This window comes from Tursiops truncatus, chromosome 15 (genome assembly GCF_011762595.2).
Source record: "Tursiops truncatus isolate mTurTru1 chromosome 15, mTurTru1.mat.Y, whole genome shotgun sequence".
Lineage (NCBI taxonomy): Eukaryota > Metazoa > Chordata > Mammalia > Artiodactyla > Delphinidae > Tursiops > Tursiops truncatus.
Window position 1 is genome coordinate 72824553 of NC_047048.1, and position 22078 is coordinate 72846630.

General features: G+C 43.8%; 1 protein-coding gene across 25 annotated transcripts in view; it reads right to left on the reverse strand.

Annotated features, from left to right (window-relative positions):
* The window catches only part of ZMYND8 (zinc finger MYND-type containing 8), a 126720-nt gene that overhangs the window by 67114 nt on the left and 37528 nt on the right, over positions 1–22078 (reverse strand). For 19 of the 25 annotated variants that reach the window (XR_012326376.1, XM_033840823.2, XM_033840814.2 and 16 more), the window contains 6 exons: positions 21365–21513; positions 11421–11639; positions 7829–7942; positions 5454–5546; positions 4249–4336; positions 1168–1223 (listed from right to left, as the gene is read on the reverse strand). Coding sequence is in view for 24 of the 25 variants with exons in the window: in XM_033840823.2 (XP_033696714.1) it covers positions 1168–1223; positions 4249–4336; positions 5454–5546; positions 7829–7942; positions 11421–11639; positions 21365–21513 (719 nt within the window). In the remaining variant the exon portion in view is untranslated. The remainder of the gene's footprint in view (positions 1–1167; positions 1224–4248; positions 4337–5453; positions 5547–7828; positions 7943–11420; positions 11640–21364; positions 21514–22078) is intronic. The other 6 variants (XM_033840828.2, XM_033840834.2, XM_033840835.2 and 3 more) reach the window with 2 other exon arrangements.

Genomic DNA, 22078 nt, shown 5'->3' on the forward strand with positions numbered 1-22078 from the left:
ATGAAAAGTCTAGGCTTCAGCACCTACATCAAGGGAAACGAATCCTCAAGGGGGAAACAACTGAACAACTCACCCCGAGACAACTCCAAGTCGCCAACAAGCATATCAAAAACCAGTCCATCACCACTTGCATCAAAGAAATCAAAATCACAATCACAGTGAGATGCCACTGTTTTTTACTGATCACACTGGGGCAAAAACATATATACAAACAGTTTTCAAACTGGAACTTCCAACGTTGCCAACGACACAGAAAAACCACCACATTTGTTCATTCCAGTTCATTGTGTAAGTAGCGCTGTAGCATTTCCAGAAAACAATCAAGAGATATCTACCCAAAGCCATGCTGACAGCCTCAGACCTAGTAGTTGCATTTCTAACAATTACACTAAGGAAATAAATCATCAGAACAGCCATGATAAATTCTATTCTTCCTCCCTGTTTAATTACCTAGGAAAACACTCAGAGTGAAAAATGTACATTATAAAACTCTCTCTATACAAATATATAGATATGGACATATCCTAAGATATCCAAACGTTTTCTTTACAAATGAACGGATGGATAGATGAGAGTGCAGACAGGCTGAAGGCCATTACATCTCAGTTTTTTGTGCTCACAACAGGGATCTAACAAAGAAAGGCTCCCCTGTACCATTTCTGCCATCAGCCTGTCCTGCAACCACTAGAGCCTCAGGGCACCCAGCCCAGGAGTTTCATTTCATCCACACCATCAAAACTAGGGGGTATTTTTCCAGGACACCTGGGCCACTCTCAGAGAAACTCAAGACCTTTCCTGCAAATAATGTCAAAACCCAAATACCTTCTGCAAGAAGACTGAAAGGGACCTGAGGGGATGCCACAGACTGTGGGGCAAAGCAATCATAAACTCTATTTGACCCCGAAAACTCAGGATGTGCAGTGCTGGACCACGACTCAAGGCTGAAAACTCCCATCTCTCTTAGAGCTAAGATGAGGGTGTTGATTTATAACATATTATGGCATATCTGTTGCTTTTACTTTCCTTGAAGAGAGGGGCGCTATCTGTACCTCAACAAATTCCAAAATTACCAGAGCTACCCACTGGGAGATTCCGCAAATGGAAACTTCAATCACCCCACGCCTTCATTCTAGGTACACTTAAAAGGGGACAGCAGGAGACACATACCTCATGCTCACAGATTTTGATGACTACTTTCGCTATTTGCGTCAATTTGTGATTTCCTGAGGGAATAAGAAAACAAGATTAATTCAAACGGAAACACAGAAATACCCAGCCTTGGGATTATACCTCCACTTACAACATTTTAACTTGCTTTCTTCCAGGATTAACCTTTTAAAGGTTAAAAACCATACATTTCTGGCTTCTAACATCAGTTCAGATTAGGTGACTTTTCCCATGAACCAATCTTTGGTGCTTAGATGTCATCTTCTCTGAAACATAACAATTTGTGTTGGTTTCCGACAGCTCATGAATTAATATTTGAAAGATGCTTTTATATTCTCAAGGCTCCAATTAGTGAAAAGGAGCCTTCTTCTGCCCATTGTCCCAGACGCCAACCCAAGAATAGTACAGGAGAAAGAAGACATTTAATTGAGTAACTCTACTGTTCCTGGTGCTCTGAAATACATTTTCTTGTTAACTCTTCAAAAAGCCTTATTAGGAAGCAGGCATGAATGTTCTCATTTCACCGAAGAGTAAACCAAGGCTCAGGAGTCATCACTTATATGAGACCATTTAGCTAACGAGTTGAGGATATGGCCCCAGGGCTAACTCTTAACCCTGAGCCTTTACACGAAACCAGAGAACAAGATGGCCAAAAAGCCGTGTTTTCTTAGAACCTTATGACAATTTTTAGAAATTGTGAATTTGGTGGCAAAAAGATTTCATACGCACACACACAAATACCTAGATTTCTGGCCTGCCTTGAAAACTCAGAAGAGCTAAGAACTCTGTATCCAATAAAGCACTGGAGTGTCCAGGGGAGATACCCCTCCAGACCAGGCAGGAGTTCCCTGTTCTCCGCAGTCACTCGCCCTCCCCATGGCCAGTGGTCACCCTGGCTTATGTTATTTTTCTGCTACCTGAGCTCATTCACTTGTTTATACGATCTTACTGCCCTTTCTATATATTTGAGTTTATAACCTTTACACAAATTCTCAATGTCTAGGGTACCTCTCTTTCTCTCCTCCCTGCACCCCAACCCTGCTACTGAGTTAATAATGCAAAACACGTACTTTAAGCAGATAGCCATCCATTCATATGTCTTTGCTCAAACATCAGCTAACAACAGTCTACGCTAGGCCCAAGGGTATACAGGAAACAAGTTTGGCATCTGCCCTTAAAGGGCTTACATCCTGGTGAGCAACTCAAATGAAAAAAAGCACCATCCAGCAAGTGTGACAAAATACTGCCGTGGGGAAGTACAGGTACTGTGAGAGCCCTTAACAAGAGCACATAGTATGGTCTAGGTCATGAAGGAAGGCTCCTCAGAGGACTGAGAGGCTGAGACTGAAGGATAAGGAAAACTCATCAAAGCAAAGAGGGGAAGAGTGTTCCAGCAGGGGACAGGAAGAAGAGAACAGGGCAGGACCCTGAAAGATCTACCTGGCCAGAAGGTAGACAGAGAGGATTGTGGGAGAGGGCAGGACAATGGGAAAGGTGCCCATTGAGGAGATTTTAATGGGAGCTCTCCTCCACTCTGTCCAGAAGGCTTAACCCACAAAAATGCAACTGACAAAACTTTAACCAGAATATAAAGAACTCCTAAAACTCAATAATAAAAAACAAACAACCCAATTTTTGAAATGAGCAAAAGATCTGAATAGATGTTTCACCAACAAATGATATACAAATGACTGATAAGCACATGAAAAGATACTCAGTACCATTAGTCATTAGAGACAGGCAAAACCACCATGACATAATATGTCATGCCTTCAAGAACAGGCAAAATTAAAAACAGATAATACCAAATGTTGACAATGATGTGGAGCAACAAAGATTCTCATATACTCGCTAGAAGGAATGTAAAATAATACAACCAATTTGCAAAACAGTTTGGTAAAATTTCTTATAAATTTAAACCTACTCAATGATCTAGCAATACCAGTCTTGGGTATTTATCCAAGAGAAATGAAAGCATGTGTCCATACAAAGACTTGTTTAAGAATGTTCACAGTGGCGTTATTCACAACAGCCAAAAACTGAAAACAATTCAAATATCCATCAACATCAACAAAGGGAATGGATGAATAAATTGTATGTTGATACAATATTGTTACTGGACTTCCCTGGTGGCGCAGTGGTTAAGAATCCGCCTGCCAATGCAGGAGACACGGGTTTGAGCCCTGGTCCGGGAAGATCCCACATGCCGTGGAGCAACTAAGCCCGTGCGCCACAACTACTGAGCCTGCGCTCTAGAGACCGCGAGCCACAACTACTGAGCCCACCTGCCACAACTACTGAAGGCCACGCGCCTAGAGTCCGTGCTCCACAACCAGAGAAGCCGCCGCAATGAGAAACCCGCGCACTGCAACGAAGAGTAGCCCCCGCTCGCCACAACTAGAGAAAGCCCGTGCGCAGCAACAGACATAGCGCAGCCAAAAATAAATAAAATAATTTATAAAAACTATATATATATTGATACCACTCAGCGATAAAAAGAAACAAACCACTGATAGACACAACATGAATGAATCCCCAAAATATTACACTGTGTCATCGTAGCCAGGCATAAAAGCGGGCACTCTGGCTCCACTGGTATGAAATTCTAGAATATTCTAGAATAAAACGAATCTCTAGTTACAGAAAACAGAACAGTTCCTTTTCAGGAGGGTGGATTTACTGGAGAGGGGCAACTGGGAATATAATGGGGTGACAGAAATGTTCTAGGATCTTATTTGGGGTTGTAGTTACAGAGGTGGTTACACATTTGTCAAATTCATGGAATGTACCTGTAAAATCTGTGCTTTTTATTTTATGTAATTATTCCTCGATTAAAATAAGGTTTTTTTTTTAAGGACAGGTAAAAGCATCTTATATCACAAGCCACTGTGGACATCAGCTCATACCTTAAAATGCAGGTAGTCACTGCCCCCTGTTCACACACGTCAGCAATCTATACACCAGTATTCTCAGCTATTGGCCCTGATGCATGAAAAAAGAGCCTGATTTTTTATGAAGGGCAGGAGAACGGGCAACACACACAGCACACTCTCACTCTTAAGAGCCATCTAATCCACTCACCCCCATTATAAATGATGCAGTTGTGCAAAATCCATTTTGCATCAGCCAGGAAGGCTTCTGTGCAGCCATACATTTTCTTTTTAGCGTTCTGGGAAGAAAAGCCACAGAAAATAATCACCAGTGAGTCTCTATAAGCCACAATCAGTAACACCTGCGTCCCCACATAATTTTCTTCGCAGTCATCTGCCAAATTAATTAATGCTTCTACTCATTTCCCAAGATGCTATTATAGTTGGGATCTATAACTCTATAAAAATGCATTCCCTGAATTCACCACACTAACTCGAATTTTCTCATCTTAGAGCACTGCCATTTATCAAGCAGCTTCTTCCGCCAAACCAGGGTATTTTGCATATTTACACATTTATTATTAATTGTACAGCCTCGCATAAGCCTCATAACTGAAAACTCGAGGAAGCAGTCACTATCCCCATTTTACAGACAGGGAAACTGAGGTATGGTAATGTTAAAGGAACTAATCAAAGTTTCAAAGCTAATAATTTAGGAAGCCAGGATTCCAACCTTGTCTTTTTGGAATTCCTTCTTTTGTTAAATACCGTAAGGGTGTGTACAATTTTCCAAAGCAGGCTGGATTTACTGTTTTGGGGATCATCAATGCATGCAATATAAAGTCACGTTTTCTCCTCATCCACGCTTTTCTTTAACCGTACTTTGGTGCTGGCAATTTGAAAATCAGCACCAGGATGACATACGCAACCTAAAATGTTACCTGTGTAATTTTTCAGCATGGAATTTTAGTTTGAACCTTTAAAAACGCTTTCAGGCATTAAAGAAATACTCTTATCAGTGAAATAAGTCAAGATCTAAGAAGCCACTTATTCACGGCTAACATGAAGGTCTCCCAGACACTTAATTTTCTCTTCTTCCTTCCTGCTGCTCTTATTAGCACCTCCAAAAGAAAGAGAAGGGTAAGGCTCAAATCAACCAAATCACTAATTCTTAGAAGCTGTGACTTTCTCATATAAAAAGCTAGAATCACCAGCAGAAGTATAATACTATTGGGAGCTAAGCAGTGGATTTCAACACCCACTGCAATCCTTGGGAAAATGTTACAGAAGTTAGGGGAATGAGAGTTCTTCCATCCAAATAAAAATGGCACAGAACCATCTAACTCGAGGTGGGGCACGGGAAGTGAGGGAGGATCTCGAATCATCTTGACAATTGGCTTTTCGATGGAAGCCAACCTTTTCCAATGTACAAAGGTCCATGGGATGGAAGATGTATTCCGCATAGTCGGGATGCTGTTCCAACGGAACGGGCTTCTGGAATGCATCTGTCTATAAAAGAAAAGATGCACAGACACAGACACAAACCCATCACTGCTATGGAAGACCAAGCATTCATACCAGCAATGTACTTTAAACCCGAGACAACTTTCCAGAAAATACAGTTCTAAAACTTTCTACAAGATAGGCCCTTGAGAAGCTCCAAACTGGTTCACCTTCAAATTCTGCCCGGTTATCCATAATCATGGGCCCAGCTGGGTTCCAGTTTTGTCATTTGTTTTGTTTTCAGTACAGACTCAAGTAACAGGTCCAGGCCTCTTCAATTAAGACGGACAAGAACACGCTATCATTACTTGAGACCTGGATTCTGAAGGAGGCTTATCTATACACTGAAAATGCCCATAATCAAACCTGACTGGGGGTGAAATCTGGCTACACCTAGAGATGACACACCAAATAAAGTTCCCCTAAAGTGCCAACAGATATCTTACACATGGGCGGAAATTTTAGTGAGGTTTTGCTCCTCCTTTGAGGGGCCAAATTACTTTCAAAGCAGGGACTGTGTGGGGACTTCCCTGGCGGTCCAGTGGTTTAAGACTCTGCGCTTCCAATGCAGTGGGCACGCATTCGATCCCTGGTCAGGGAACTAAGATCCCACAGGCCACGTGTCACAGCAAAAAAAAAAAAAAAAACCAGAAACAAAACAAAGCAGGGACTGTGTAAAGGTTTTGTATCTTGATCCACTTTCTTATGGAGTAATAAGAATCAGTTCAAAATGCAAGGCCTGGTTTGTTGATGGGTACTATTTGCTTATCAATAAAAAAAAATCTAAAAGATTTCATTAAACACCAAATTATGCTCAAGCAAGGCATCTGAACGGATTACCATTTGCAGTCATCCAAGCTCTCTCTCATCCAGAATCAGTTTGGCCATTTTAAGTTAAAAGGATGCTTCCACAAAAATCAGCAACTTTCTGTTCTGATTTTGTAACAAACAATTTACATAAGAAATTCACACCTTCTTTGATTTTTCTTTTTGGTTTATAATTAATTCCACAGTGTTGACAAATCTACATGAATCAATTCTCCTTGTCAAAGTTTGTTTTTTTGCAAAACTTAGGCTATATACTTTTGCTTCCATTGACAGAGATTTTGTGAAAGAGACAGGTTCTCAATTTAGCAACCCCCAACTGGCAGGCTCTTAATTTTTTCATCATGATATCAAATTTCAGAATATAATCTCAAAACTAAAGCTTCTACTTTTTTTAAAGAAATTAAACCACAATGGTTACTAAAAGCACTCAGAATCTACATTTCATACATTTATTTGACTTAGAAAGCAAACTCTGAAGAGTTTCACAAAGGGTCACCACTAGCCCATATGGTGCCTTTGTGTAAATCAGAAAAGAACCCTACCCAAGAACCCAAGTTTCCATAGGAAAAATGTCATAATATGTTGATTATCTTGTCATAACGTTTTGTTTTGTTTTTTGGCGGTATGCGGGCCTCTCACTGTTGTGGCCTCTTCCGGTGCGGAGCACAGGCTCCAGACGCACAGGCTCAGCGGCCATGGCTCATGGGCCCAGCCGCTCCGCGGCATGTGGGATCTTCCCGGACCAGGACACGAACCCGTGTCCCCCGCATCGGCAGGCGGACTCTCAACCACTGCGCCACCAGGGAAGCCCATAACATATCATCTTTAAAGACGAGGTATTTTACTGCCATCTTTCTGAAACCTGTCACAAAAAACTACAAAACCACCATCACAGCTATGATATGACTGGGACTTCTGGGAGGGAAACCACGGAGAAGTACACCGCTTGCCAGCTGAACGCGGCAGGCCTGCTTTCGCAGACAGATTTTCCTTAAAGGGCAAAGGCTGTACATCAAATCCCCTTTCAAAATTCTCACCCTTTACAGGAATCTCACTGGTGGACTTTTACCTGAAGGTTCCACCATTAGGCCTTGATTACAAAGAAACTGGGTTGTACTCAGCTCTCACTGAAATGGAATTCTACTGACTCCCCCTTACCCGATGCGGTCTGAGGTTTCACTTCTCAACCACTCAGAATTTTAAATCCCCACCAGCTTTCTAATATATGTCATTTCCTGATTAAACTCCTTGGTCTCACAAAGGGCTCACTTTTGAGAATTAACTTAATGCCGTTGTCAAATTTAATTTACAGGTCGCTGAATCTGGGCACACGAGACCCAAAGAGTAATAATAAGCACAGGTGTCTGAAAAGCTCAGGCAACTACAAGGAACAAAAATGTTAACAGAACAAAGGTCACTATTCTCATTCACACTTATAACAAGAGGAAGTGTCATCTTACCCCTGGCTGTTTCATTTTCTGAATGGCAAACTTGAGCAGGTAGGATAACTGTTCAATGGTGAGCATGGTCATGGCTTTACTCTGAGTCTCGATGCATTCTGCTACTGTAATCTTCTACAAATCAAAATCACACAAATATCCAGTTAGAAAAAAAAAAATTACGATCCCATGTACTCATTTCCCTTTCCTCCTAATTTTCCAGTAAGTTCACACGCAAAAAATAATTCCCATCTACATGAGACCAGTTGTTTCGCTTGACGAGCACTCCAATCTACTTGACACGGGTGCTGGATCAGTGGATAAAAATTAAGAAGCACACCGATCCGTCAATTAACTAAGAACCGCTTTTAGCTCATGTAGACAATATAATCTGAAAAAAAGGGTGGGGTAGGCAAGGACCTGAAAAATCGTCATTGCTATAACCTCGGGTTTCAAGAATAGGACATGAAAGGCCACTGATGGTTTCAGGGTAATCTCTTCACACAACGAATCAGCCACTTTCCTTGATCCTCTTAAGGTGCTGGGCTATCCTTCAGGAAACTGACAAGGAATTAATTCAATGACATCATGGTTGGAAAGTGACAATCTTTCCTGCAGAAAGAATCCAAGGGATGGTAGTGAAGTAATAATAAAAATGACTTCATTCTCCGTCACCACTGATGTGAACCCACTCAGGACCTTCTGGCAAATTACCCACAGAGCAGTCTAGCTGTCTATCTCTGTAGGAAATAAGTGTCACTTTGTAAGAGAAATTCCCATCAAAGACATGTCTGCTACCAGACTCTGCTATGTAAATCTGTACTTGATCTAAGAGCTTCGGAATCCTCAGGTAGCAGGAACAACAAAAACGGTAAATTCAGATACTATCAGGAAACACTCTTGAACCATCTGTGTAGGCAGAGCTGAGAAAAGTTTTCTCCAATTAATCTGGATTTCATTTCCCTTCTTCAGATCTCCGGATCCTCCAAAAGGAACTTCCAGGCGTGTCTGGTTGGTTGTTGAGAAAAAGGGCAACACAAGAGGCGCTCATAAGCTGACATCAGTCCGCGACGCACGGATCTCATTCCTTAGCTACCAGAGCCGTAATAGCAAGTCTTCCCAGTTGACCACCTCACCAGTTCACCACTAGAAGAAATTCAGGACTCTCAATTTTAGACATAGAACACCTGTCTGTCTGAATTCCAGTTCATTTCCAGGTAACTATCCACACTCAATACTTGGGTCGCCCGCTCAACTGTCATTCACCTCTTCTCCCACAGCCCTGGCCACGTCCTCCTGGTTGGCAATGGCCGGTTCCCAAGATACAGACTGAAAGTACCAAACAAACATTTTTGAGCCTTTTCTGCGTGGGGACTGGTGGTCCAATCCTGACCAATGAGCTCAAGGGCGTGTCAGCTGGAGGCTGATGGGCAAAGTCTTCTGCTTGATAACAAAAGGATTGAGAAGAGACACTCCACTCAGGGGGACTGTTATCTAGTCACGCGTGATAAAACCCCCAGCAGCCACCTTACGGCCATGAGGGACACACTGCCTCAACAATGAAACGCAAAGAGTCTGGCTCTGAACAAACGCTGGCCTGGCCCTGCCTCTGGGTTCTTTCTACACACAATAATAAATCTCTCTGGTTTCAGCTGCCTTTCAACAAGATCTATTATTTACAGCAAAAGCATCCTATCTGAGCCACTATCTTCTCTGCGAAATTATTAAACAATTGGGAAGGGAAGATCAAGACAAAAGAAAATAAATGAAGGTTCCAGTTCCCACATTAAATGCAGGATGAGTTCAGGCTCTGAACAGGAGGGCACTGCTGAGCAATGTCTCCGTCTATAGGAACCCAAAGAAAACCAGTGACCATCTTTTGCAATTTTAGAGGCAGAACACCATTAAAATGTCATCATCATACTGACCTGGCCTCTACTTTCTTTCCACAGATTTTTACTCCATCCACTACCCAAAAGCAGTACTACTGACACTGTCCTAAAGCTTGCTTTTTTCCCCACTATCAACAGCTGGGAGAGCTTTCCAATTCCTACCCAGAAAGCGTCCTCGCGTTTGAGACCTAATGCCAATATACCTTTGAATCCAGGTGACATTCCATATTAAAGGATTTTGTAGATGACATTATTTGGGTTTTTTTAATAAATCTATTTATTTATTTATGACTGCATTGGGTCTTCGTTGCCGCGCAGGGGCTTCCTCTAGTTGCGGTTAGTGGGGGCTACTCTTCGTTGTGCTGCGCGGGCTTCTCACTGCAGTTGCTTTTCTTGTTGAGGAGCACAGACTCTAGGTGTGCGGGCTCAGTAGTTGTGGCACGCAGGCTCAGGCTCGCGGGCTCTAGAGCGCAGGCTCAGTAGTTGTGGCGCACGGGCTTAGCTGCTCCACGGCATGAGGGATCTTCCCGCACCAGGGCTCGAATGTGCGTCCCCTGCATTGGCAGGCGGATCCTTAACCATTGCGCCACCAGGGAAGCTCTGTTTTTGTTTTTAATTTGTTTTTGTTTTCTAGATGACATTCTTATTTTCAGCATTTTGAAAAAGCATCATAGTTGGAAGTTGCTGAGACTAGAAAACACCTCAGAAAAGTGGAAACCGTGATAATTGTTTTCATGAAGAGCGTTTAGGCTTTGCTACAAATGAAATACGCACGTTCCCTTCACTATGCTCGTGTGCTTCTCCCTTGGGTTCTGTACCTGCAGCCCCCTCAGCCTGGAAGGCCGTCCCCCCATTGCCCCACGGCTCACTCCTTCCCTTCTTCAAGTCTTTCCTAAATCTTAAAAGGACTTCCTGGACTTCATCATTTAAAATGGAGACACTCTGCACCCCCCTCACTCCCTATTCCTCACTTTCAATTCATTTTCTCTAGAACATTCTTCTTCTAACACACGGTATACAACTTTATTGTGGTTTTTGTCCTTTTCTCCTGAAAAGAATGGGATTCAGGCCTCTTTTTGTTCACTGTTGAACCCCTAGTACCTAACAGGCATGGGAGGAACAGTTGTCGCGTGAATAAAAGCATCAGATGGCAACCACGTGGGACATACAACCAACACTGGTCTTCCCAGCTTAGCTACTGCCGATGATTCGATGATGCAGCAGGAGACGACATCCAAGAAGGAAGAAAATAGCGTGGGATCTCTTCAAAACATACAAACTTGTCAGAAGTTTATAACTTCTGGAATGTTCATTACAGGAGAATCAGAGAAGGTTGCAGATCTCAAAGTGATCCAAAGACCCATGAAGAATCAAAATCAATATTCAGTGCAGGGGACCTTCCTGGCGGTCCAGTGGTTAAGACTCCACACTCCCATTGCCAGGGGCGCGGGTTCGATCCCTGCTAGGGGAACTAAGATCCCACAAGCCACGCAGTGAGGCCAAAAAAGAAAAAAATCAGTGCAATTGTCTTTCCAAGAGCTGCAGTGCTAAGGCCGTTGCCTATGTTGGTCCAAAAAAGGGGGTGACCAGGATAGAGCAGATGGAAGGCAAGAAACTTCTCTTTTCTTTGTGTTTGGATTATTTGAAAATTTTGAAATAAAAGGAAGAAAAGAAAGGAGAGGAAACGAGGCAGACAATGCATTCATTCAGCAGGAACTAACCTCACATTCAGGACAAAACCAGTCCCCCTCTGGTTCCGATGTCAGTCTCAGACACTTAGCGTGATAAACCCGGGGACAGAGCTCACAGCAAAGGACTTGGCCTTCCCGGTGACAAACCCAGCAGTAGAAATCATTTCGTCCATCCTGCGGTACAACATCAACAGGGTCTGTGGTGAGTGGCTGCTTCATATAGTAAAACGGACCATGTCTTAGTTCTGACTGAAATGTAGGCAAGAAAGACAGGTTTGGTTTCAAAACAAATGTGCATTCTCAAAAGGAATTTGAACAAATACATCAATAACAACAGAAGAAAATTAGAGCATTTCACACATTCATTAAAAAGCTATCCTGGGTGACTCTACCTGAGCTTGCGGGTCGTTAGATATTAAGATTTATTTTTCTTTCTTGTATTTTAAGAGGCCATGGATTGAAAAGCTGGTGTCTAAGAGTTAACAGGCAGCCCTAGCAGGATAGTACAACGGTTACAACCCAGGCACACCTGGGTTCAAATTTAGCTCTACCAGCTGCATGACCCAGGGCAAGTCTCTTAACCCCTCAGCTTCAATTTTCTCATCTGTAAAATGGGGATGATAATAACTAACATCACTGTATCGTGGCTGGAATTAAACGGGATCGTATAATGCATGCATTTAACACAGCGCCGCCATTACAAATGTTGCTCATACGGTTAAAAGTCCAACAAATGGAAGTCTAAACGTACAAAGCCAAGAAAAGTACGGCCGTTTTCCCTGGGAGTCTTTCAACAACAGGCCTTCGTCGAATAGATCCATTGGAAATGAGTCACCAAAAATGATCATTCATTTTTTTAAGTCTACCCCCCAATGCATAAAGTACTTAATAGCCAACAAGAGGCTCTCCTAAAACCATGATTCTCCAGCATGGTAAGTCCTGGTGTTTGCAGAGAAGCCACATCTCCTACTGAGAACGAACAAGAATGGCAGAAAGATGAGAGAGGGGGGTGGCCAATTCATGGCCAAAATAGCAAGAGAAATGGTCCCCAGTGATGTATTATAGAATCCAGCAGAGCCACTCGCCGAACTCACACAACCACTCGGAAGAAACTCGTTAGGAAGATGCCTACTGGAAACCAATAAGAAATCCTGTTTAGGAAGTATGAGAAAGTCTGGTGGTAAGTGTCAAAATGACCTGGTAACTGGCTGTGTGACCTTGAGAAAGCTACTCAACCCACTTCAGCCTTGATTCCATGGGCAACAGCTCAGCCACAACCACAGGGCCTACCTCTGAATAAACCTCCTTGTATAACAAGCTTTCTCCTGTCTTTCAGTAAGACATTACAGTTTCCTCCATAAAGATCTCATATATTGGTTACAGGCTGCATAATTCTTGTTGCTGCTGTGAATAGCACCTTTTCCAATTACAGTTTCTAAATAGTTATCGTTGGTATATAGAAGCGCTGGTATATAGATTTTTAAGACTGACCTCATATATAAACAGTTCTGGTAGTGTACTGATTAAAAATCTTACCATCTCTAAGTAACATTAGTTTTGTCTGTCCGTGTCTAATATTTTTACATCACTTTTCTGCTTTCCTTATTTTACTGACTAGGACCCCCAGGATAACAAGGAAGAGTAACCAGGATTGCAGGCACCCGTCTCGCTCCTGGTTTTTATTATGAAGTTTTGATGTTCTCAAAATGCCTGCTACTTCCACCTTCCTTGATAAAGAGCCCCACAGACGCTTCTTTAGCAGTTATTTGTAAACCAATCCTTCTAAGCCTCCCGACTCTCATTTCTACTAAGAAAACAGCTATGACTTATAAGGGCAATTGCATAATTCTTGAGCGTGGTTATTGCCCTGTTTCAGTTCAACATTTAAAATAGAGTGCTCTCCTTGGTTTCCAGAGAATTAACATCATCGTTACGCTATTCCTTCCACGTTACATTTTTCAACATACTGTCACACACACCATCTTCATTTTGTCCTCACCATCACCAAGAGAGGTACTCAGGGGAGACACCACTTAGTCTTACTAGACAGATGAGAAATCTAGGTTAAAAAGACTTATCTGACCCCCAAGCCCAGAGCAAGGACTCCCACCCAGGTCTCCAAGCACTTTCTCTCATCCCTGTGCCCCACAGAAGATGATGCTGGATGCAGAAGAGATTCTGATGATTAAGTGAACCCTCACAGAACATTCAGAAGTTATCCAAAATAACTTCTGCTTAAACAAACTTACAGTTACCAGGGGGTATGGGGGGGAGGGGGATAATTTGGGAGATTGGGATTGACATATACACACTACTATATATAAAATAGATAACTAATAAGGACCTACTGTATAGCACAGGGAACTCTACCCAATACTCCGTAATGGCCTATATGGGAAAAGAATCTAAAAAAGAGTGGATATATATATATGCAGAACTGATTCACTTTGCTGTACACCTGAAACTAACACAACATTGTAAATCAACTATCCTCCGATAAAACTTTTCTAAAAATAATAATAACTTCTGCTTAATGCAAAAAGCTGGAGAGGAAAATACAAATCTGAAAATTCAGAAGACAGCTAAAAACATAATAGAGGGAACATAAAAAGATAACAGCATCTAGAGTAAGGAGTTCTCAATTCATATGACATCTTGGGCCAGAAAATTCTTTGTTGCAGGGAGCTGTCCTGTGCACTGTAGGATGTGTAGCATCATCCTTGGCTAGATGCCGGTAGCAGCCCCCCCACCCACCATGCACAAAATTATGACAACCAAAAATGTCTCCAGACATTGCCCAGTGTCCCTGGGCGGGGTCACAACTGCCCTCAGTTGACAGCCATCCATGTAGAGGATGTGCTATCTGCCTAGGAAAATGGTTGTTTGAGTTTCTATGGGGGAGAGTGTTGGAGGGGGGGCAGGGGGAGGGGGAGGAACGCCCACTGAAAGATAAACTGTACATATCAAGCAAGCAGAACTATTTCTAACCTGAGTGGGGTCTTCCAGGATGCTTTGTGGCTTTTGCAAGATAGCTGTAAGCTGTATTTCAGGGCCCAACTTCCTTTCAGTAAGTTAATAATAGGATAGGAAGAGTCATTAAGCCCTAAATGAAACTAGAAGAATCGAATATGACAGCTCAGCTCCCTAGCCGGCAACCTAAGTCCTTTGCATCTAATAGAAGCCGGGATATTGCCACTTGAGACGCTTCCCCCGCCCCCTGTCCCTGACCCTACCCTCACCTGGCCAGAGGTAGGCGTTCCTGGGAGGACCATGAGGAGGGAGGGCCAGGTTGCCCCCTACTCTTTTCAGGAGTTTCATCCTTTCCCGAAACAGCAGCTGTTGCTGAGAACTAGCTGCCTGGTGACAGCCTTGTCCATCAGACACCTGCCTTATCTGCTGCTTGTGTTTCCTGCTCCGTAAAAATAATCTGATAACAAATACGGAACATTTAAAAAAGGAAAGGCAAATCATTTCAGGTAGAATGAGTTCATGATTTTTCTCCCTCACTTGCACAAGGTGCGTTCCCAGCCTGCTAGTAAGGCAAGCCGGTTACAACCCGTGTTGCTATGAGATTAACTGCCGGCCGTGAGCACACATGTTCACATTCCCTGCTTCTTCCACAGGCCAGCTTAACAAGAAATAGACAGGCTTGTTCATTCACTTCTGGAACACCTCAGTCTACACCAGGAGCCAGCAAACTTTCTCTATAAAAGGCTTCTATAAAGATAGTAAGTAAACCGTTGAAGCTTTGCAGGTCGTGTGGTCTCTACTGCAATGACTCAACTCTTGTCAAAGGAAAGCAGAACCGACTGCAGACGAGATGTCACTGAGTGGACGTGGCTTTGTTCAGGTAAACTTTATTTACAGAAACAGGCTCTGGGCCGCACCTGGTCTGCGAAAACCAGAGGATGGGTTCTGGGGCTGTGTGTGAGCACAGGGTACATGTCTGGGGGGCCAGGGGCTGGGGGGAGAGGACCACAGACTCAAATTCCTGCTGGGGCCACACAGGGAACACAGATGAATGAAAACAGTCCTAGTTCTGGCCTGTATTCTCCTGCATTTGATAAAAGCACAAGGACTGCAAAATAAAGAGACTGCTTAGCCCTGGACTGTGAGGATGATGCGACACTCAGCCCCAGTGCTGGCGAGACGGCGGGAGGGGCAGAGCACGTGCCCGTCTTCAGGGCTCTCAGCTCCAGTGATCAAGGCCGCCAGGCAGACACACACACCAGGGGCTGCCTGGCCGCAGGAAAAAGCAGGCAATCCTGCTGTCTGTCCCCTGACCTGTCTCAGCTGTTAATACACTGCCCCCACCCAACAAGGAACTTCTGTGAAATGTCCCAGTTTTTAAGACAATGCATGGGCCCAGCAAAATAAGTCCTGGCCCACCTCTTTATAATACGTATAGCCCTGTACTCAGAGGAGACAAGAGGGGCCCTGTGATTTCTGTGCCATTTTCCATCAAAGGTGCACCTAAGGCCATTTTGCACAAATCTGTTAGCAGATTACTGTTCAATCCTTTAATGAGAAAGAAAAGGAAAGAAAAGAAAAGAAGTAAAGAAAACAGGGATGGAAGGGGGGAGGGGAGGGGAGGGGAGGGGAAGGGGAACCTCCCGAAAGGACTCAAACTCAAAATGTCCCAAGAACTACAGATTAGATTGGTATTTTACAGTAAAGGGCCAATATCACTTGGGACAAGGTATTTCTTGCCGCATCTACCGTAGGACATTTAGCAACCTGATCCTCCTCCTCACAACGCCAGAAGCAGCCTTCCAGGCTTTGGGATGTCCCCCACCGGCAGTCCCAAGAAAAAAACACCTATATGTTTTCAAACCTTTCCTAAGAGGTAAAATCACTAGACAAAAAGGATGTAAAAAATTAATTATAGGGCTTCCCTGGTGGCACAGTGGTTGAGAGTCCGCCTGCCGATGCAGGGGACACGGGTTCGTGCCTCGGTCCGGGAAGATCCCACATGCCACGTAGCGGCTAGGCCCGTGAGCCTGCGCGTCCGGAGCCTGCGCTCCGTGACGAGAGAGGCCACATCAGTGAGAGGCCCGCGTACCACAAAAAAAAAAAAAAAAAAAAGAATCCGCCTGCCAATGCAGGGGACATGGGTTCGAGCCCTGGTCCGGGAAGATCCCATATGCCGCGGAGCAACTAAGCCTTTGCGCCACAACTACTGAAGCCCGCGTGCCTAGAGCAACAAGAGAAACCACCGCAATGAGACACCCGCACACTGCAGCTTAGAGTAGCCCCCGCACGCTGCAACTAGAGAAAGCCCACGTGTAACAACGAAGACCCAACACAGCCAAAAATAAATAAATAATTTAAAAAAAAATTAATTATAAACCTCAGAATATTCTTTCCCCTAAAAATAAAGTGCGCTCTAAACCTCTTCTTAAAATTCCCCTGAAAGTAACAAATTCCTAATATATGAAAAATGGGTGAAACCTTAAGTCAACAAAGGATTCATCTCCAAAATATAGAAACAGCTCATGCAGTTCAATATTAAAAAAACAAACAACACAATCCAAAAATGGGAAGACCTAAATAGACATTTCTCCAAAGAAGACATACAGATGGCCAAGAAGCACATGAAAAGCTGCTCAGCATCACTAATTATTAGAGAAATGCAAATCAAAACTACAATAAGGTATCACCTCACACCAGTTAGAATGGGCATCACCAGAAAATCTACAAACAACAAATGCTGGAGAGGGTGTGGAGAAAAGGGAACCCTCTTGCACTGTTGGTGGGAATGTAAATTGATACAGCCACTATGGAGAACACTATGGAGGTTCCTTAAAAAACTAAAAATAGGATTACCATATGATCCAGCAATCCCACTACTGGGCATATACCCAGAGAAAACCATAATTCAAAAAGACACATGCACCCCAATGTTCACTGCAGCACTATTTACAATAGCCAGGTCATGGAAGCAACCTAAATGCCCATCAACAGATGAATGGATAAAGAAGATGTGGTACATATATTCAATGGAATATTACTCAGCCATAAAAAGGAACGAAATTGGGTCATTTGTAGAGATGTGGATGGATCTAGAGACTGTCATACAGAGTGAAGTCAGAAGGAGAAAAACAAATATCGTATATTAACGCATATATGTGGAACCTAGAAAAATGGTACAGATGAACCGGTTTGCAAGGCAGAAATAAGAGACATAGATGTAGAGAACAAACATGGTCACCAAGGGGAAAGCAGCAGGGGGTGGGGGTGGGGGGTGATGAATTGGGCGATTGGGATTGACATGTATACACTGATGTGTATAAAATGCATGACTAATAAGAACCTGCTGTATTAAAAAAAAATGATTCAATTCATCCAATGATGGAATGACCCAGTTGATTGTATGACTGATTTGACCAATAACAGTGATGTGAGTAAAAAAAAAAAAAAAAAAAAAATCTGTATCTCCACTTCATAATAAAACGTCTCTACCAAAAATGGAAAAATACAGGGTGGGGCGGGGGGATTATTATGCTAGAATGGCTTTCTTTTTAGAACACTAGAACAACCTCAGTATAAAGAAAAACAAGAGGGTGGAGACTCTTGATGTATACCAAAAAGCAAAAGAACCTGAACGCCTAAGACCAGAGGCAGAAGGCATGAGCAAAGCTGGCAGGGTATGCCACATAAGGGAGGGGTGGGGAGTGCGGAAAACGAGCACACAGGCCCCGTGTCTATAGAGCAGGCTCTACTCAGCTCCTGCTATTGCTGGATTTTTCTGAGTTTTTATAGGAACTCAGAAATACAAGTTGTTATTTGAAATCTCATGATCTTCAAACGTTGGTGACTAACAGAAATTATGTTGGTAAAACCCGGCATATGCAGGTGTACATTTTGCTTTTAATTCCATAATTTTTTTCGATTCTATACTCTAAAAGAGGAAAGAAAAGGGAAAGGGAAGAGAAGAAAAGAAAAACATGCACAGAAGAATTTTTTTTTAAGATTTCAGTTCCTCTTAGGAAAACAGACTGTGCTTGAGGGAGAGTGTCCCCTTCTATGCAAACACTACAAGCTGGAATGAATTATGGGGTCAAAGGTCAGGAATTTCTTTTCTTTACAGTTAAGGTAATTTCTCCTTTGCCAACTCCTGGCCATTCAGCCCCAGGGAGTTTTAGATGTGAAAAACAAAAACCTACAATCAACCTTAGAATGTTCCTAGTACAAACCCTATTTTACAAGGTAACTGAAGCTCAGAAGTGGGAAAGCAGCTGACAAGGTCCCACAGTGAGTTTCCCAGATGCAGTGGGACAGGAAGGAGTCAGGTCTCCAGGTCTGGAGCCCTTCCCTCCAGACCAATGGCTCCGTTAACTCTTCTATCAGTACTGCAGATAGGAGAATCATCTTCAGAAGCATGACGGTGCCCTGTGACCGGTCACCCCTGCTCTGTTCCACATCCACAGTGCATTCTGTATTCATGAGCTCCCGCCCTGTGTCCAACGCTGGGGCGAAAGCAGCCACTGGACACTGACCACTTTCTGAGGCTCCTACCAGAGGGGGACAGAGATTTACAAACACACCATTGTGGTCACGAGGCTTAAGTGTCATAGAAGTGGTATGAACACGTGGATGAGGAAGAGAGAGAAGAAAACGTGTGATCTGCCAAAGAGTTGATCAGTTTCGAGAGAGAGAGATGTGAGCCAATCCTTTGTTTTTCTTCATGTCTTTTATCTTTTTCTTTTTTTTTTTTAATGTGAGCCAATTCTTAAAAGGACAGGAGGAAGTCACAAAGCACGGGTACATGTGTACACACACGCAGAGGAGCCACTCGGAGACTGTCTCTGTCCAAGGGGGACAATATCTGCTTCATGACTTACGGCAACTGGTATGCGAGGGTTTGCCGTAAATTAAGGTTTGAGGATTATTTATAGCCTTCATGTTTCTTTCTTAGTCTTCAAGCTCGACAGCTATGGGATGGCTCCCGGGTGACAGGGGTGGGTGGTCACCAGCTTCAAGCCAGCCAGGCAGATGTAAGCTTCTTACTCCTTACTGTGAGGCCTTGGGGAGGTGACTTAACCTCTCTGAACCTCTGTGTTTTCATCAGTAAAATGGACACAACTGCAGCCCTTCCTCACAGCATCATTATAAACATTAACACACAAAAAAAGGCTTACAACAGGATGGGCACACTGTAAGTTCTGCTTTTAGTATTATTCTCACCAACACTATTATTATACATGTTTGTTCAAATTGTAATTCCTCCCAGAAGTTTACTTAGAACTCACCAGTTTTTCCTCCTATAATAGGATTCCCAATTCATTACATCTGGGCTATTCAACGCAGAAGCTACGAACCAGAGGTGGCCACTTAAATTTATTAAAAATTCAGTTCCTCAGGCACATCTGCCACTTTTGCAAATGCTCAGTGGCCACACATGGCTTGTGACTATCCCACTGTACAGTGCAGGCCTAGAACATTTCCACAGCTGTTGTTTAATTATTTCATGGATAGTCTGGGCGACTATTCCCCTTAATGTAGACTCTGGCTTAACTTCTTTAACTTCTTTTTTTTTTTTTTTTAATTTACTTATTTTATTTCTGGCTGCATTGGGTCTTCGTTGCTGTGTGCAGGCTTTCGCTAGTTGTGGCGAGTGGGGGCTGCTCTTCATTGTGGTGCGCGGGCTTCTCATTGCGGTGGTTTCTCTCACTGTGGAGCACAGGCTCTAGGCGCGTGGGCTTCAGCAGTTGTGGCATCTGGGCTCAGTAGTTGTGGAAGATGGGCTCAGTAGTTGTGGCTCACGGGCTCAGTAGTTGTGGCTCACGGGCTTAGTTTCTCCGTGGCTTGTGGGATCTTCCCAGACCAGGGCTTGAACCCATGTCCCCTGCATTGGCAGACGGATTCTCAACCACAGCACCAGCAGGGAAGCCCTGGCTTATTAGTATTTATGTCACTTAGATCAATTCCTCTTCACGACAGCCCTGCCAGTTTGGTAGCACTAAGATCATTATTCCCATTTCAGTAAATGAGAAGACAAGGCACAAAGAGGTTAACTTGCCCACAGCCTCAAGGCAACAGGAGAGCTGGCACTTCCCTATGTAATTCTGAGAGAGAAAATAGATTCACGCACAGAAACGTCCCCCTCTCACAGTCCTGGTCATTTAACCATTGCTAGGTTTCTTCCCGTGAAAGCAATAGTCTTGTTTTATTCAACCTCAAGTCCCCAGGGCCCACACTTCAGCATCCATCATCTGCACAAATCGATGAATACATGCCCATGAATCCTCGCTGAAATGGCATCAGACCTGCTGGGCATCCTGTTTCCTCCACCGCTAGGAGACTTGAGCTCACGGTCCACTAAAACACCTCTCATTTTTTTAAGTCAGAAGAGTAGCTAGGCTGCAGCAGAGAATTTTAGAGCTAGAAGGTTCCTGAGACAAGATCCAAGATGGCATCGATTTTTGCATCTAGTTAGCTGGTCCTGGCTGCTGAGGGAGGGCGGAGTCTGCCAGAGACTGTGCACTCTGAAAAGGGTGCATAGTGACCAACTACCCAAGTCACAGTGGGCAGTGGGTAGGAGGGCAGCTGCCTCTCACCACAGACCTAAAACCATTCTTTTACAGATGAGAAAATTGAGACCAGAAGGGAGCATGCCTCAGCCACACAACCACCTGCAGGCAGAGCTCGGCACTGTCCTACGGGCAACAGCCTAAGAGGGCAACACCCTCAGGCCACAGGGGCAAACGGTCCTAACGTGTGGAAAAAGAAATCCAAGGAAAATCCCCAAATCCTAGAGCACAGTATCCTATCTGGGTCACTGCCCTTGTCCCCCAAAGAGATCTGAAAAACCCACTGGAAATTTCTGCACAGGCCCCCTTTGAACTGCCCTTCTTGTCCTATGCAAATGACAGCCGCAGCAAGGCAGCTTGCTAAATGCCAAGCACACGGCGTGAGAAAAAACGACAGCCTTTGTCCCCCGGGTGTGGACGCCATTCCCACTGGCCTTTTACCTGTTCTTTATTGTTATTGTTCAGTAAGCCGGGTTTCTTTTTCTTTTTAATGGGGCTTGTTGATGTGTCCTGTGGCGAGTGGCCATTGGAGGAATGCGGAGGGCTGGGGAACTTTCTTTTCTGGGCTGTTCTCTCTGTGGAGCCAGGATCTGAAAGAGACACACAGGACCACATATTTTAAAGCGATCGGGGAGGACCAGGCCCCACGGGAAGGGGGTGTTAGGGACATAACCCATTTTGTCCCCAAACCTAATGCCATTTTAGTGACCTTCCTCCTAGAATATACTCCCCCCACACCCCCCATCTTCACTGCCTGTCTCAGAGGTCAGTTGGTCTTTCTTTAGCCAACATAACATTTCTGTAAAAGTTTTAATTCGCTGCCAAAATATAAAAATTAAGAAACATCACATAATATCCTAGATTGGGGGCTTCTATTTAAAAAAAAAATCAGGGCCTGCAGGGCCATATGGGACCAGATAGAGCTGAATACCAGCCACTTTTTAGATGGGAAAATACCCCCCATTTTGTCACAGTCCCCACCCTTCCCTACTGTTCCCTGTTGACGAGGCCATGACCCAGCTGCCGTGAGCCGTCACACACCCATGTCTGATGGCAAAAGCAGGAAACCATAAGAGACAGACCAAGAAAAGAAGGCCACACACTTCAAGAAAATGAAGGCAAATGTACTTTGTGGTGGAAGACAACATTTATTCA